Source organism: Polypterus senegalus, chromosome 13 (assembly GCF_016835505.1).
Source record: "Polypterus senegalus isolate Bchr_013 chromosome 13, ASM1683550v1, whole genome shotgun sequence".
In the NCBI taxonomy this organism is placed as follows: Eukaryota; Metazoa; Chordata; class Cladistia; order Polypteriformes; family Polypteridae; genus Polypterus; species Polypterus senegalus.
The window spans coordinates 96616941-96631113 of NC_053166.1; the positions used below are offsets into that span (position 1 = coordinate 96616941).

Sequence of the window (14173 nt, forward strand, 5' to 3'; positions counted from 1 at the left end):
CCCTCTAGTTCGTTCAATAATGATTTTACCTAACAGAATATGTACTATGTCACAATAATATGTCTTTTGCATCACTGTTAAATGTGTATCCTGGGTGATCTAATAGCAAATATTAAAGAACGTTATATGGGTGGTTCTTGATAAAATTATGTATTTCTGGAAAATTGTAATTATATGTAACAAGCGTGCACCATCTTTGTTTTCTTGAGGAAATGTATACTCTGATAGAAGAAAAAAAAAATACACTAGTAGTTTTCTGCAAGTGAAAGTCCTCTACACGCAAAACCTTAGGATGGTTAGCTTCAGAGTTTCAACCTGAAAGGATGCATTTTATCCATGGATATCTAAGAATGAAACAAGTATTGTACTAAGCATTTAAGAACAGGAAGATATTTCACGTAAATTATCTCATCACAGGTCTGGTCCGGGAAGAAGAATCGGCTTTTCAAGAATTCCTCCAACTTGATGGCTTTTCGGTTTTGCTTCGAGGAATGCAGTCAGGTCTTGACAAGCTACGTACCAAATCTGCTTTTCTTCTTCACAATTTGCTGATATCACATCCAGAACATAGAGGTATTGATAATGTTGTGAGCTAAATGCTTCATTTTAATGTTGATATAAATTATGTAAATCAGGTAATACGAACCACAGAAACTTAGAATACTGTATCCCTTTTTTGGCTTTTATTTTATACTGAATAGTCTTAACACTAGAATTACCTGAGCCTACGAAAAAACTCGTAATTCCGTCCCACCTTAAATCGCTTCTTAAATCCCTTCACACCTCTCCGCCAGCGCCCTTTGTCTTCTAAATGTGCTGATAAAGAGAAGCTAGGAGCAGCCGGCTATTCCATCCCCACCAATTTAGAACGTGCACGAACTTCAGCTTGATTGAGTATCTGGGAGTGAAGTGGAGTTTTAGAGTGGAAATAATAGATTGTTGTTTGGAACACACGCATTTCATGTCTGTTCCGTTTCTACAGTAATCTGTGTCAACACATTGTTAAAACAGAAACGTTTTTTATATTCTAGTAGTAGATGACAAAATGTAGGCATAAACTATATAATGTATGAAGCCTGAAGTCCAAATAGCAAAGAAACATTTTCACAAGAATAACACAATTGCGCTTTTATTCAAAAATATAACTACAGAAACAAAAAGCCGCCTAAACATGTGACATTAACACCAGTTTATTGTAACTGCCTCTGTGGTTCAATAGACTTAATCCCCGCTTGGGAATCGAGGGGTCACGAGTTCGATCCTGCGCCCCTCCGTTTTGAGAAGTAAACTGCTCTTAGTCTTACTGTTTTAGAATAAAAGCATACATTTGATTTCAGTCTGTAAAAGCCGGTGCAATTTATGATCCTTGTAAAGGTTAGCTTTTTTTTAATTCACTTTTCATTCTCTCAGTCGCGTTCAGAATCAATCCATACAACCCCATCTGACACGGCTGTTTTCACTAAAGACGCTTATAGCTCTGCAGTGTACCACGATGCATACTAACGCCAAACACCCCGGCCCTGACACACAAGCTGGCTAAGCTGCCTTCTTCATATCTCACCGTCACTTGCTTTTCTTTTTATTCAGTTTTATTGAGTGTTCCTGCCAGTCCCCGCATGTTGCTGTATGCTGTTTCTTTTGTACTCCAGGACATGCAGAGGAAAGAATGGTAAAGACCAGTAACTTCGGCGCTATATGCAATCATCAGACACTCCCCATCTGCCCGTGTCGTTCAAACACAGGAACATATATTGGTGTAAAAGTATAACAAAAGTGCACTTTTATTCAAGTCCACTTTTTCCATCGCCTTTTCCTGTAAGAAGCAATGTACACACTTCTCTCTATGCTGTGGTTTCTATTACACACCTGAAAGAAAGAGACAATACATGTGAAAATATCCAGCATACAGCAACATGCGGGACTGGCAGGAACACTCAATAAAACTGAATAAAAGAAAATCAAGTGACGGTGAGATACGAGAAGGCAGCTTCGCCAGCGTCTGTGTGTCAGAACCCTTTTTTGGTGCGTTAGTATGCATCGTGGTACAACGCAGAGCTATAGCGCGTCTGTATTCTGTTTCTTTTGTACTCCAGGGCACGCAGAGGAGAGAATAGTAAAGAGCAGTAAGTTCGGCGCTATATGCAATCATCAGACACTCCCCATCTGCCCGTTGTTTTGTTATACTTTTCAATACTTTTATACTGCTCAAACGGACATGCTCAAAAAATACACGTGTAATGCCACGAAAAGTGCACGCAGACACTTCATTTGCAAACAAAACAAGTGCACTTTTATTCAAAACTACCTGTATAACCGAAGAAAAAAGAAAGCAAGTTACAGTAGGCGATTGATACGACAGCTTGCATGGTGCAATGCTAAGAAGTGCAGATTTTCATTCCGTGCTATATAAAATCATCACATTCAAATATTAACAGTTCCCACACACCCAAGGACCGTCCTTCCTACATTTACTTGTTGCCGTGTACACACCTCTCTGTGCTATGGTTCCTATTACACTGAATGAGCACCTGACACTGTACTTTCTTCCCTGGGGAAGGTCCGGCATCAGAGAATTTCCAGTTCCTGCATAAATTCACACCCGATCTGACGCTGTTCGTTTTCAAATAATATTGCATTAGTGCGATTATATTTTCACATATATTGTCTCTTTCTTTCAGGTGTGTAATAGAAACCACAGCATAGAGAGAAGTGTGTACATTGCTTCTTACAGAAAAGGCGACGGAAAAAGTGCACTTGAATAAAAGTGCACTTTTGTTATACTTTACACCAATATATGTTCCTGTGTTTGAACGACACGGGCAGATGGGGAGTGTCTGATGATTGCATATACGTATCGCCGAAGTTACTGGTCTTTACCATTCTTTCCTCTGCATGTCCTGGAGTACAAAAGAAACAGCATACAGCAACATGCGGGGACTGGCAGGAACACTCAATAAAACTGAATAAAAAGAAAAGCAAGTGACGGTGAGATACTGAAGAAGGCAGCTTCTAGCGCGCTGTGTGTCAGAACCGGGGGCTTGGTGTTTGGCGTTAGTATGCATCGTGGTACACTGCAGAGCTATAGCGCGTCTTTAGTGAAAACAGCCGTGTCAGATGGGGTTGTATGGATTGATTCTGAACGCGACTGAGAGAATGAAAAGTGAATTAAAAAAAAAGCTAACCTTTACAAGGATCATAAATTGCACCGGCTTTTACAGACTGAAATCAAATGTATGCTTTTATTCTAAAACAGTAAGACTAAGAGCAGTTTACTTCTCAAAACGGAGGGGCGCAGGATCGAACTCGTGACCCTTCGATTCCCAAGCGGGGGCTGAGTCTATTGAACCACAGAGGCAGTTAAAATAAACTGGTGTCAATGTCGCATGTTAAGGCGGCTTTTTGTTTCTGCAGTTATATTTTTGAATAAAAGCGCAATTGTGTTATTCTTGTGAAAATGTTTCTTTGCTATTTGGACTTCAGGCTTCATACATTATATAGTTTATGCCTACATTTTGTCATCTACTACTAGAATATAAAAAACGTTTGTTTTAACAGTGTGTAGACACAGATTACTGTAGAAACGGAACAGACATGAAATGCGTATGTTCCAAATAACGATCTATTATTTCCACTCTAAAACTCCACTTCACTCCCAGATACTCAATCAAGGCATGAGCTGGGAGAAGTTTGGCACGTTCTAAATTGGTGGGGGGATGGAATAGCTGGCTGCTCCAAGCTTCTCTTTATCAGCACATTTAGAAGACAAAGGACGCTGGCGGAGAGGTGTGAAGGGATTTAAGAAGCAGTTTAAGGTGGGACGGAATTACGAGTTTTTTCGTAGGCTCTGGTAATTCTAGTGTTAAGCAGTGTTCTTGTTTTAACACTAGAATTACCAAGCCTACAAAAAAACACGTAATCCTGGCCCACCTTAAAACCATTTGCACCATTCCGCCAGCGTTTTTGTGTTGTAAATGTATCAATCGGCACAAGCAGCAAGCAGATTTCTATCCTATCCCCTGTGCACCACTGACGCTCAATTCCCATAGAAGGTTTTCAGTGCTCAGTGTTTATCTTGGAATGAAGTGCCTGGAGTTGTAGAGGGTAAATAATATATCATCATTTGAGATACATTCATTTCATGTATGATCCATGTCTACAACGATCTGTGTAAACACATCGCTAAAACAGAAACGTTTTTCATGTTTTAGTAATAATTGACAAAATGTAGACATGAAGTGTATAATGTGTGAAGACTGAAGTTGAAATATCAAATAAACACTTTCACAAAAGTTACAAGTATAACAAAACAAGTCATGATCAGGATACAACCCCGCCAACCCAGATCTGACGCTGTTAGTTTTTATTTGAAAGTGGGAATAACTGTGGATGGGAGTGGTGTTTCGACACAATCAAACCGGAAATTCTCTGATCTGGAGGGATAAAAGCTGACACACAAACACTGATGAATCTGCCTTCTTGGTTTCTCATTGTCACTTAAATTTTTTTTATTCAGTTTTATTGGGTGTTCCTGCTCCCGCTGAATTAGTATGCACCTTATGGTCCATGATGTCAAAGCCAGACTGACAAAAAAACAGAGACATAGGTATATATGATATTTCATCCATCCATCCATCCATCCATTTTCCAATCCGCTGAATCCAAACACAGGGTCACGGGGGTCTGCTGGAGCCAATTCCAGCCAACACAGGGCACAAGGCAGGAACCAATCCCAGGCAGGGTGCCAACCCACCGTAGGACACATATAAACACACCAAGCACACACTAGGGCCAATGTAGGATCGCCATCCACCTAACCTGCATGTCTTTGGATTATGGGAGAACATGCAAACTCCACGCAGGGAAGACCCGGGAATGACCTCCAAAGAGCGCTGAGACTTTTGATATCGTGAACGTGTCTACAAAAAGTGGGGTCTCCTGCCCAGCAAAAGTCGAGCAGCCGGAACGCGAGCATAGCTGTTCCGGCCTTTGAGACGCTGACTGCGCTTCTGCCTTAAGTCAAAGTGAGCACTTTTAATTTTTTTCATCCTCCCCCTGAGCTATAGCCCAGACAAGTGCAAACACAGGACCCCTTTTCTACACCGCGGCAAACTAATATTAAGGCGCTTCACACTTTCTTTTGCACATATACGATTATGAGGTCGTCAGCTCGGATTATGAAGACACGCACAGGACCGGAGGACTGACAGTGCCATCACAGCCGATTAATGGCAGGGATGTCTCACCAGTCTACACAATACCCACCGCGACTGTCCCCAAAAGGCGCTCATATTGTCAGCGAACACATCTCTCTATACTATAAAGAAAAAAGGCAACTTTCCTTTCTTTACACCTTTTTTCCTTTTATCCCAAACCAAAGCCTTTCTCTCTTAACACTGCAGAGGACACAAAACTAATTTTCTTTAATTGCTGGTAATGCCGGTAAGGCACATTACCAGAGGCAGAAATTTGGATGTTCGCATAGAAAATGTAATTTCTATACCACAGCCGTGTGTAGCACCTTTCAAAGGGATCTACTACCGAGATGATCCATATACATTTTAGCTGCTGTTAGTACTACTTACCTGTTGTGTTACACAGTCTTTAAAATGTAGTTTACCATAACCACTCCAGTAGTGCTCAATGTACCTGTACTTCTTAAAACGTTAATGTTTTACTGTTTAATAACTTATAGACTATATTTTATTATTTTTCCCTTGCACTCAGTGACCAAAGCTATACACACACATATAGACACATACATATATATACACATATACACCTGTGTGTATGTTTGTATGTATGTGTATATATATATATTATACACACACACCTTTCTACATTATATATATATATGTATATGTATGTATATATATATATATATATATATGTATATATATATATGTATGTATATATATATATATGTATATATATATATGTATGTATATATATATATATATATGTATGTATATGTATATATATATATATATATATATATATATGTATGTATATGTATATATATATATATATATATATATATATATGTATATATATATGTGTATATGTGTATATATATATATGTATGTATATATATATGTATGTATATATATGTATGTATATATATATGTATATATATATATGTATGTATATATATATATATATATATATGTATGTATATATATATATATATATATATATATGTATATATATATATGTGTGTATATATATATATGTATATATATATATGTATGTATATATATATGTAGTATATATGTATATATATATATATATATATATATATATATATATATGTATGTATATATATATATGTGTATATATATATATATATATATGTATGTATATATATATGTATGTATATATATATATATATATATATATATATGGGTTCCATGACAACTCCCCACCTTAGTCAATTCCCCACATTCCCAATTCCCCACATCATTATTCACCCACATTGTTACCCCATTATTTGTAATTCCCCTTACCTCCACAACTCCCCACATTGGGATAATATGGAGTGCACTGAATTAATAATATAATGAAGGAATTCTAAAATGCAAATAGTAGTAATTAATCTCCAAAAGTTTTATTTCATGACAATTTATTGAAATGCATTACTGATTACAAAATACAAGTAACTGATATACACAAATGAACAAAATGAGTTTAATACAAAATATGCTTGGTACAAAATAATGAATTAGATAAGGTCCCATTCCATTTGCTAATAATTCCACTGTACAGGTTTATCTAATAAAAAAGAAAATCATTAAACTAAATGTACAGTACAAAAAACTATTAATAATTGACAAGAAATGACTAAAGTACACAGAAACTACTAAACACAAAGGTTACTTTGGAAACTGCATGTTGGCCAATTTTCTCAAATACTTAATCTTATCCTGTTGATTGGCATACCCTTGACAGCCTCAATTACTTTGCTATTTAGGGTCTCATACTTCTTCCTTTTTTGGCTGTGGTCTGCCATCATCTGTCATCAGCCAATGTCTTGCTGTGGATGGCTATGTCCTTCTTCAGACCTTCCAGAAGATCCCACACACCTGGATGACTGCAGTGAAACAGGGCTCTCAGTGAATTGTGGTATCCCTTCACAGCAGTTTGTTGTTCTTGGTAGGCCAGTAGCAGCAGCTTCAAAGTGATTCCAGATTCTAATGGGAAACACTGCATCTCTGCCTCTTACTCCAGTAATGTAGGTTGATTCAAAGTAGGCAAGAAGGTCATTGTAGTTGTCTCATCAGGGAACTCTGCTATCAAGTCATTGAACAGGCCTCTGACATCCTCCACTGGCACAAATTACAAATTTTGGTAATTTAAAAAAGATAAAAATCAAAAATGTTACGCTTTAGCATGTTTTAAGAAAGATTCAAAAATAATAGAATTCAACTTACCTGTTTCAAATTTTTAAAAGGGCAAATTGTATATAAAATGCATGCTTGGATAATGTATTTTTACATATTTATTAACAAGTAGCGCTTTTAAATAAAATAATGCTCATGTGGGGAAACGGAGGGCACGCTTTTGTATCATTATATGGACTGTCTTATATAGTACATTAGTCTATGGTTATAATAAATATTATCCCAATGTGGGAGTTGTGGAAGTGGGGAATTGCAAATGTGGGAATTGCAATGTGGGAATTGCAATGTGGGAATTGCAAATGTGGGGAATTGTAAATTGTGGGGAGTTGGGAATGTGGGGAATTGACTGATGTGGGGAAATTGTCTCCACCATGTGTATATATATATATATATATATATATATGTATATATATATATGTATGTGTATGTGTGTATATATATATATTTATATATGTGTATATATATATTTATATATGTGTATATATATATTTATATATGTGTATATATATATATATATATTTATATATGTATATATATATATATATTTATATATGTGTATATATATATATATTTATATATGTATATATATATATATTTATATATGTATATATATATATATATTTATATATGTATATATATATTTATATATATTTATATATGTATATGTGTGTGTGTAAACTCAAACCCATTATGACAGCAGCAATTTATGCTGTGAGAAAACAGTAAAAAGGAGGAGTGTCAGACGTCGTGGTACATTTTCAGCTAGAAAAAAACAACTTTGTGACGCTGCCACCAAATACACAAAACAATTACTTTGACAATCATGTTACGTTATTTTTAAAATGTTTCCTTTTCATTTTCATAACTTCTTTAACACACGACATCGCTAGCGAAGCACGGGTATTTTGAGATAGATATATATATATATATATATATATATATATATATGACAGCAACACTCATAACAGTGACAAAACAATTACATTGACAATCATGTTACTTTTTTTTAAATGTTTCCTTTCTTTTTCATAACTTCTTTAACACACTACTTCTCCGCTGCATGGGTATTTTTGCTAGTCAGAGAATAAAACTTTCTTCCACCTTTGAATGTCCCATGTTTGGTGCTCTCTTGCAAAGTCCAAACGAGCACTTCTGTGGCGTTCAAGGAGACGAGGTCTTTGAAGACGTTTTTTGTTTTTGAAGCCCTTCAGTCTCAGATGCCGTCTGATGGTTATGGGGCTGCAGTCAGCACCAGTAACAGCCTTAATTTGGGTCGAGGATCGTCCAGTGTCTTGACGCACAGCCAATTGGATCCTCCGGCAAAGGGCTGGTGAAATTTTTTTGGGTCTTCCACTTGACTTTTTTGTTCCCACCTCAGTAGCGATGGCGCGCTGTGAGAGACCCTGCTTATGCAGGTCAACAACCCAACCACGTTCAAAAAGTGTGAGTTTTTTTGCCTTTGCCATCAGAACGTGTGACTACCTGACAGAAAATGACAATGAATCCACATCTTTGCACAGATTTGGCCTTTTAAAGGCATGTGGTCCTAAAATCTTGATCAGCTGTAAAACAGCCTGTTTCAATTTAATCGTTATTTTCAATTAATTGAATGCGCAAAAAATGTTTTGTCTCACTCCCTTTTCTTTTTGTTGCATGTTGAAGCTCTACTTGGAACCTTGTTAAGATCCAACCATGCAAAATATGATTTTTTGCCATTTTTCAAGTGGTCTTAAACTTTTGATCGGGACTGTATTTCCTTATAAAGATTGACATACTGTACATATGCATGGTTCAAAAGTTTTTAGTTTAAATTATTTGTATTTTGTGATTTAAATCAGTAATAATGCTTCACTGTCATGTAGTTAATACATTTGAAATGTTTCTCTATAAAATAAGTAATAGTATTATGTATACTTCAACTTTCATAGAAAATTGGGTTAGAAATGTCTGCAGGAAAGGTTCTTGCTCATAATCCGAGGGCCACTTGTACTGGCTTTGAAAGTTTAATATTTATGACTAAGATTTTATTTTTTTAATCTTTGTTGTTTACACTGAGGTAGTGCTGGGCGGTCTACTGGCTCATACCAAAAAACGTGTTTTATTTTTGTTATGATACGGATTTTTCTTGTATCGGAACATCGGTTTAAATAGCCTAAACAACTTTCGGAAACGTGGAGCGGCAGGAAATTGTTTAAGGGGGGACCATTTTCACTGCTGCACTGCGAATCAGGGATACGATGGAGTAACTGCATTAGTGGAGGTATTGAGCAGTGAAAATGGACTGAGAACATTTCTAAATGGAAACTGTAGCAGATGATTATGTTGAACATGATGACACAGAAGAAATTTTGACAAAAAAAGGTGCTGTGTCTGTTGTCTGAATATACTTTGGTTTTAAAAGGTCGGATGTGGACCATTATTTTCAAATGTGTGAATACTGTTTCTATACTACTGGATAATACTGTAAGCCAAGTTGTACTTGTTTTTTTTTATTATTTTTTCAATACTATGTAATGTACCTGTTTACTGTGTAATAGTGTGAAGATGCCGGTCCCCTACAGACTCCATCTTCCCACATGGGAGTCTTTTGAACCAGCACCCTCGATAGTTATGACCAAAATGAGCTGAGAAATCTCATTGAAGCCAGGGGATGGTGGAAAGTGCTTAAGTGCTTTCGTTAAAAACAGACAAAAGTAAAATTAAAGTGTCCATTGTGCAGTGTTCAGAAAAATACAGTACCCAAATAAATAGCAAATCCATAAAACCAGTGAAACATGGGGATAAAATCCATAATAAGTAAATCCGTTAAAATAGAGGTAAAAATGCAGTCTCTCTCCTCGCCCGATTGCAGCACACCACCTTCTGTCTCCAAGGCTCACCCTTCACTGGTGTTGCTGGAGTAGCCTTTGCAGCATAAACTGCTTTCTGCCAACCCCTGTCTTGGCTGCCGCCACACTGCGCAGCCAGACCATCTGAGGTCAGCACACCTCCCGTCTTCCTTCGTGCTCACTCAATTGCTCCTCAGATCAATTGGAAGGTCTTACATTTTGGTCACCCCACTCTACACGCTTAGTCAGTGGTGTGAAACAGCACCTAGATCGCCTCAGCCTACACTCCCTCACGGAGCCCCAGTTCATGCTGCCTTCACCTTCCTGGTATCTGGATCGTCTCCCATGACTGCCTTTTCCCTTCTTTAAGCTCCTTGTGTTCTTTTTTTTTTTTCCTTCCCCCTATCCTGCTGGCCCAAATATATACGTCTCAGTGGGTGCAGCGCCTTATTCACATGCCTCAGTAAGCCGATGAAGCAATTGAGAACGATCGTGTGCGACTCACCCCAATCACCTCATCAGCTTCCCATGGTCATGCAGTCGCGCCCACAGAGACGGACGTGGCGAACTGGATTTAAAAACTGACCTTTTTTTGTTTTTGGAGCCACGGACCCACTATACCACAAATACCATTATAAATTCAAGTTGCCGTTTTATTATTTATGTGTATAGCTTAGCTTGAAGCAAGGTTAATATTAATGCAATTTGCCTTAATGATGGTTTATTTGGTAAAGATGTCAGTATTCGGCAAAATAAAATAAAACAAGTGCAATGTACCTGGGCTTGACGTTTTGAAGTAACAGTATTACTGGAAGTTGCACTATTATTTATTTTATTTTTATTATTTAGTGGTTTAAATATTATGGAGTTTAATGATGGTAAAGTTGTTTAAAAAGTCACTTTAGAAAGTGTATTCTGTTTACAAAAATTTTACTATTTATTTCTTTTCTAAGACATTGTTCAGTGCAATACAACTTTTGACAAGCACCTCTGGATATTTTACTAAGTTTAAATGCCTCATTCGATGGTTGACAATATGTTGTCAACATTTTAGTTTGTTGTTTGCAAAATTTGTTCAATTAAAAGGTTCCATATTTTAACTGCAACTGTCATGCAATGTGATTCCTTCTCTTCATTAGTGCCTCATTAGTGCCCCCTCCTTGAAAACTATCACTTTATGGTGCCATGAAAACCAATATTAGTACTGGTGTGCACATTACAATGCTTTTTTTGTACAATGTACAGTTCTCATGACAGTGGAATAGGTTATTCTTAGCCAGTCTACTGCATTAATTGCAGTGGAAAATGTGGTTAACTCATGCATGGGGAAAAAAAATACCATTGAATACCGTGAAACCAGTATAATTTTGAAAAATACCATGATATAGAATTTTGGTCATACTGTCCAGCACTACACTGAGGGGAAGAATACTTGTTTTGTACTTGGAGAATTCCATGTAATGAGGCCAATACTGAGTACAAGTATTTAGGAAGGCAGTGTTTGCCTGATACAATTACTTAGGAGTAAGTACTGTTCTTGTATATCTAGTACTGTATATTTAAAGCAAAGTTGAAAATTCCTAAGTATTCAAATAACTCTCTCTTTATAATCTATCCTGGTATAATAATATATTCTCTTGAAGCCACAAGATTTTTTCCCATTTAATATTAGTGCTACATTTTTTATTTGTTTTTCTTCATTTATGTATGTGATTGACATTATGGAAATTCCTTTGGTTCACCTTTACTACATAGTTATAGCTAACTATGGTGCATGTATGAATAATAAGCATATCAGCTTTATAGTCCCATGTATACAGCTTTATCCACACATGCTTTACAGGTGCTTTAAGGGATAACTTTGTCAATGATTTCTTTACAAACATGATATACATGCATTTGCCACATGAAATTGAGTTTTAATGTTATGCATTTTCTATAAATTTAAAAAAAATATCTTGACCTTACTAGCACTTTACAGTGGAGTTTAACAGGGCATATCGGGCATCACTAGAAAATAAAAGCTTATAAAGTTACTGAATACTTAAAAATTGAGTTAAGAACAGATCGATCCCCACCCCTGAGAGAGAGAGCGCAAGCCAAACAGCGTAAAATTTAAGGCTTGTAAACATAACTAAATTAATAAATTCTCTGTCCTTCATGACCTTATTTTAAAATGTTACTGATTAGCTCCTGCCATGTTTTGAAAAAAGTCTGTACAGATCCTCTAACTGAGTATTTGATTTTTTTCAATTTCAAATAATATAACACATCAGTTTCCCACTGACTTAAAAGAGGAGAGTTTGGGTTCTTCCATTTTATCAGAATCAGTCTGCTTACCAAAAGTGTAGTGAATGCAATCGCAATTTGTTTGTCTTTCTCCACTTTAAGCCCCTCTGGAAGAACCCCAAACACAGCTGTTAATGGGTTAGGAGGGATTGTGAGTCCAAGGCTGTCTGAAAGGTAATTAAAACTTTTGGTCCAGAATGATGTTAATTTGGTGCAGGACCAAAACATGTGACCCAGTGAGGCTGGGACTTGGTTGCAACGTTCGCAGGTTTGATCATGCCCTGGAAACATTTTGGAGAGTTTTAGTCAGTGGCGGCTGGTGAAAATGTTTTGAGGTGGGGCTGTGGTACAGCAAACAATTTCTCAAACAATTCTTCACAAATCAAAGCAATATGATTTATTGCAATGCAGACAAAGTTAAAGAACATTATTAAATCATGTCTGATCAATTATTTCAGTATATATATATATATATATATATATATATATATATATATATATATATATATATATATATATATATACACACACACACACACATACAAAATGTGAGGACAACCATGTACAGGAAAATAACTGTGGTGGGAAAAAAAAAACTGCATCTTTTTTTTACTTATTTGTACAGGAACAAACTGTCTAGCACACTGTCTAGCTTAGGCAACAAAATCCACTAAACCCTTAAAATGCCAGGGTTGTCTGACTAGTCAGTCTCATCGCGCTCCACGCAAGGCCAACTCAAAAGCCCCACAAAATTTAACACAATCAATTATCTTGGATAAAATATACCATTTTATCTACCTCCTCGCTGTGTTTTCTTATCGCAATCCTGTGACCGCGCCTAACTGAGTAGCGATGTTTACTCTTCCCAAAATGGCTAGTTTGACGGAATTATCCATGTGTGTCCTGGTGTTCTCATGTTTTCTTACTTTCGGACAGGTGCTTCATATCTCTCACTCCCGTAACTGTCCAAGCAGGATCTGTCCCAGTTGCTTTAAACAACAAGCACGGGAAACAAAATAAGGCATTAGCAGAAACGCATCCACATAGCCAGGCCTTTTGGTGTACCAACTGGAAGAGTAGCTTCAAGTGTACTTCTTCCCTTTTTCGCTTATCTGCTGTCTGATTAAGAGGTTAGGCTGATCTGGACCCAGCTCCTTTACCTTCAGTTTTTCTGCCAAAGTTCTCTCAAACGGATATTGAGTAGAGATTGAACAGAGTTGGGTTCGTGTCCGAATTAACAACACCTGAGTCCACCATTGTCACGTGAATGTTAATTGAAAATTGCGCCACTACAGACCATCCTTGATTTTAGCTGCTTGGGGCTTACAGAAAATCGCCCATTTCAGTTAAGATTTGAGGACGCTTGATTGGCTAAATTTTATGTCACATCTTGAATATATTTATATCTTGAATCAGCATTTGACTAAATTCTACAAAGACCCGCCTCCTTTGGGCGAGATCTCGATCGCCTCAGCTGAAATTGAGACGCGTGCTGACAGGCAGAGAAGTTATATGGTGATGGTGAAAACATTTATTTTTACAGAAGATTTTCTAATATATCACATCATATAATTATACATTTAAATAATTTATATAATTATTATTTTGTGTGTGTGGTTCAGGGAGGGCGGCGCCCTAGCGCCCTCTATTGGCCAGCCG

The 14173-nt window shown here is 36.8% G+C and overlaps 1 protein-coding gene across 1 annotated transcript in view; it reads left to right on the forward strand.

Moving 5' to 3' along the window:
- Window positions 1-14173, forward strand: part of hspbp1 (HSPA (heat shock 70kDa) binding protein, cytoplasmic cochaperone 1) — a 97403-nt gene that overhangs the window by 38633 nt on the left and 44597 nt on the right. The window contains exon 5 of the mRNA XM_039774669.1: window positions 418-573. Within this exon, the coding sequence (XP_039630603.1) occupies window positions 418-573 (156 nt within the window). The remainder of the gene's footprint in view (window positions 1-417; window positions 574-14173) is intronic.